Source organism: Triticum dicoccoides, chromosome 2B (assembly GCF_002162155.2).
Source record: "Triticum dicoccoides isolate Atlit2015 ecotype Zavitan chromosome 2B, WEW_v2.0, whole genome shotgun sequence".
NCBI lineage: Eukaryota > Viridiplantae > Streptophyta > Magnoliopsida > Poales > Poaceae > Triticum > Triticum dicoccoides.
Window position 1 is genome coordinate 686,994,798 of NC_041383.1, and position 4,185 is coordinate 686,998,982.

General features: G+C 44.6%; 1 protein-coding gene across 1 annotated transcript; it reads left to right on the forward strand.

Moving 5' to 3' along the window:
* The first annotated feature begins 1,134 nt into the window (after window positions 1-1,134).
* Window positions 1,135-3,745, forward strand: LOC119365617. Its single transcript, XM_037631261.1, has 5 exons — window positions 1,135-1,537; window positions 1,623-1,702; window positions 2,916-2,991; window positions 3,066-3,197; window positions 3,281-3,745. Exons 1-5 carry the CDS (start codon window positions 1,202-1,204, stop codon window positions 3,404-3,406), a joined length of 750 nt encoding a protein of 249 aa, XP_037487158.1. The 5' UTR covers window positions 1,135-1,201; the 3' UTR covers window positions 3,407-3,745.
* Window positions 3,746-4,185: the final 440 nt, after the last annotated feature.

The following is a 4,185-nucleotide window of genomic DNA, read 5'->3' on the forward strand; positions in this document are numbered from 1 at the left end:
ATTTTGAGACAATAAAATTCACCCTTTGTCGAAAAAATATGTCTTAGGCAGGTTTCAGGCACACTTGTGGCCAGACACGAAATCACCAGGAAGGCAACCAAACTGACCCTAACTCCTCAATGGAGTAATGGGCTGGGCCGTTCAGTGGAGCGCCAAAGGCGAGATTACCATATGTCTCATAATAGACAAGAAATAGCGCTGACGCTAACTCCTCAATGGAGTAATGTAAAATATAACGGGTTTTTGGAAAAAACTGGAACGTAATAGGTCATCGGCAATAGGCCATTTGTTGGACAGTTTCCTAAACCCATTTTCATTATCTAATGTGAATTTTGGTGTGAGTAACTTGAAAAGAAGTCTTCTGCTAGCACAAGACCAATCTCCTCTCTCCTTCGCTTTTGAGTGTTTCCCTGGTTCTGTGGGGTGGACTGGAGGAGATTGCCGTTGTCTCCATCCTTTGTGTAGTAGATTTTGATGTCGTAGAGGATCGTCCCAATGGTGATAACAGTGCCATCTTGAATAAAAGGCATTTGACTTTAGTCTCATCCTCATGGCGTTTGCACAACGTTGTCGTAGAGCGTGTTAGTTTTGTCCTTGTTCTTCTTCATGAACAACGGGTTGGTTGTCAAGTGTATTGTTGATTACAACATCATCTTCTTCAGTAACCTCTTCTCTCAAGTATTTGCTAGCAATATTGTTTATTTGATTTGGCGATACTAGCACAGTTGTCTGCCTATATCAGTTTCGATGGTTCAACGATATTTGTTTCTTTACATGTCTTTCCATATACTTTAGTGACTAGATTTTTTCGATGTTGTCTATTATTGACCAAAGCCATGGTGGTACAACAACAATATGTTTATTTTTTCGTATTGTTTTTTCTTTGCAGGGTCCGTATTGGTATTCCTCCATTTGGTCAAGGTTTCATTTATATACGTGGATCAATTATTTTATTATATGATCTTATACAGTGTTCTTTTGATTAATATAAACTAGTTTCGACTTAAGAATTTAGTGGCATTTATACTCTCCGTAGCTTTCAACTGGTCATGTGTTATGTATACGTGAACGGTGACTGAAAGCGGAAACTGCAAGCTCGGTATATGAGCTGAAAGCGGAAAGGTTGTGTCTGTACTACCAACCCGGCAGCCGTCAAACCCCCTGCTCGGCCACTTGCTCTTCTCCCCCCCTCCGGCACCCGATGCTCGCCGCCACCACCGCCTCCCTCCCCGCGCCGCTCCGCCGCTCACCGCGCGCAACCTCCCTCGGTGCCTCCCATGGATGCGAGGCTGGGGCCCGCTCTCTCCACCCGCGGCCCCGCGGCCGGCGGACCCTAGCCTGCCGGGCGGAGCTGCAGCAGGACGCGCCGTTCGTGGCCGCCATCGGCGCCTGCGTGCTCGCGTCCCTCGCGCTCCCGCCGCCCAGGGTCCGAGGAGAGGCGGCGGAAGAGGAGGACGACGACGGGGAGTTCGGCGCGACGGACACGAGGATGGGCGTGATGGCCATCATCTCCTTCCTGCCTTACTTCAACTGGCTGGTGAGCCGAAGCAACTTGGTTGCTCTTATTATTTCCTTCCCCCGCAGACTGATAATGTTTTCGGTGCTTTTCTCCCTGGGATTAGAGCTGGGTCTTCGCGTGGCTGGACAGCGGCAGGAAGCTGTATCTGCTCTACGCGGCCGTCTATTTGGCTCCTTACCTTAGGTTTGTAATTGTGAATCCTGAGCTAGGAGCTTCTGTTTTCTTTGTTCGGTATCCCGGAACAACTGATTATTCGCTCTGTTAGGTTTTTATCTGAAACTAGTAATTCAACTTTTCAATTAGCTGTTGTTTTGCATTGAAAAATCCTGGCTCGGTGATGTAGTATGTCAGGTAGTTGCTAGTGGTACGAGCCAGGGACTGACTTAGGTTGGCAAAATGCTTCTTCTGCCATTGGAGCTGTAGAGTGTTCGGGGAAGTTGAGGATTCCAGTTCACCATTGCCCACTTATTAGTGCTATTGGAGCTGTAGAGTGTTCAGGTAAGTTGAGGATTCCAGTTCACTATTGCCCTGAGCTTCGGTCGACAAAGATCCACTGATTAGTGCCATTGGAGCTGTAGAGTGTTCAGGGAAGTTGAGGATTCCACTTCAATATTGCCCTGAGCTTTCGTTGACAAACATCCACTTATTAGACCATCTTCAATTGCTTAACAATTGCAATTGGGTAAACAACTTGGAGTGAGCAGCCGATTATCCCCATATATTCAGGGAAGTTGAGGATTCCACTTCAGTATTGCCCTATGCTTCCGTCGACAAAGATCCACTTATTAAACCATCTTCAATTTCTTAACAATTGCAATGTGGTAAACAACTTGGAGTGAGCAGCCATTATCCCCATCTGTACCTCAACCCCTCATCAGATTTTTCATGTGAGTTTCTTCTGTGGTGTCAGTAATGTACTACTAGTACATTATGGACTATGAACTGCTCTTCGGGCTCTATCACATGGTGTTGCTATGAAATATGAACCTAGCAACGTTAAGTACAGTCATTACTTGTTAGGCCTTTTATTTTGTCATGTTGTACATGTTGTGGCTCTGTGTGTAAAGTTATATATGGAAGCAATTCAAAATGGAGCAGCGAAGTTACCGTACTTTTCATTTTCTGCCTCTTCAGTTGAGTATGATGATTGAAATTTAGTGTCATTACTGATTAGCCAAATGTTACTTGCCGCCCTGCCTTGTAAGTTGTAACGGTGTACTAATTCATATGCACTTCTGGTGTACCATACCACCGTGTTCTAGCATACCACCATGTTCTAATTGCTGTGGGCTTACTTCTTGCATGCTCAACACTTTGCACATTTTCTATCCATGAATTGGAGATTAGACCCAAGCTGTCTGCTCGGGTAACTTACAAATGTCATTGTTGTTTCCAGAACGAACTTATCGCTCTCCCCTGATGAGAGCTGGTTGCCTATTGCCAGCATCTTCATCTGCATCTTACATGTTCAGGTAAGTGAGCGGCCTTCTTCAATACTTATTAAGCAAGTTGTGTTCATTTGATGAGATGCTTTCTTCCCTTGCAGCTAGAAGCAGGCATCAGGAATGGTGATATTGAGGGCTTCATGTTCTTTCAAAAAGCACAGAATCTTCTCTTTCCCAATGCTATGAAGGAAATGGATGGCCACCGTGCAAACAAGAGAGAATCTCTCAGAATGGTACGATTCAAGGTGGTCTATAACCCAGATTCACGATATCCCTATTAGTTAAAATTATGTAATCCGTCTCTGCATCTGTTCAGGGACATCGGGGCAACTCAAGAATACCTTCAGCTCACGAGTCCAGAGAGAAGCTTCGCAATTCAGATATCTTCAAGAAAAGACTTGATGAGCCTGACGAGAAACAAAAGAAATCAGACTGGCATTGAACTTGACGGGGTTCTCTTGTTGTATGGCACCGGAAGTGGTTCCAGACAGATGCTTGCTTATGTAGCTGCAGAAAGTCATGCGTGGGACTGTGGGTTGCACGCGAAGCTGGGGTGATGTTGTATGTAGCAGGCTTGTGGTTTCAGATTCCTAGTGTTGAATTAGAGGTGTAGCTAGTTTCTATGATGTTTGTGTTGTTACATGTCATAATTTGTCAGTTTGCAATTTGTTTTTCGTTAAATATGTGGCTTATCAAAATCACTAGCCGGTAACACAATTGCATCTTCATTTTTTTTGTAATGATAACACAATTGCCTCTTCTAGAGGATGTAATGCTTCTCCGGGGTCCAGGTCATATAGTATACACCCATGAGATGCACTAATGCACTAGGCCAATAAAAACAAAGTCTTAAACTCATCAAATTTTAATTTATGACATAGAATACACATCTACCATGTCAGAAAGTTGCATGTCTAAATTCAATACACAACTTTGTAAATAAAATGAGAAATACCATATTTAAATCTAAATGAATAGTTTTCGGGTGGCCCTATTCACGAACAAATGATCATATTTTTGGACAAGGAGATTTGGTGCCCGAGCCCAGCTGGTCCCGATATCCTCTCCTTCCGTTCCGTGCTAGGGATCCGAGAAAAGAGGCCTGACGCATCTGACGCTGAATTATGGAATTCAGGCGGGAGGTGAAATACGGGACAGAACAGTGTATTGTACGTGGGACCCAGACATAGCGGTGGGACGACGGAGACGCGTGAGGTAGCT

Bases quoted from the DNA above. Each gene is read 5' to 3' on its own strand.
- LOC119365617 (XM_037631261.1), top strand. From the start codon at position 1,202: ATGCTCGCCGCCACCACCGCCTCCCTCCCCGCGCCGCTCCGCCGCTCA. The intron at 1,538-1,622 runs GTGAGCCGAAGC...CCCTGGGATTAG, and splicing joins TGCCTTACTTCAACTGGCTG to AGCTGGGTCTTCGCGTGGCT. The intron at 1,703-2,915 runs GTTTGTAATTGT...TGTTGTTTCCAG, and splicing joins TATTTGGCTCCTTACCTTAG to AACGAACTTATCGCTCTCCC.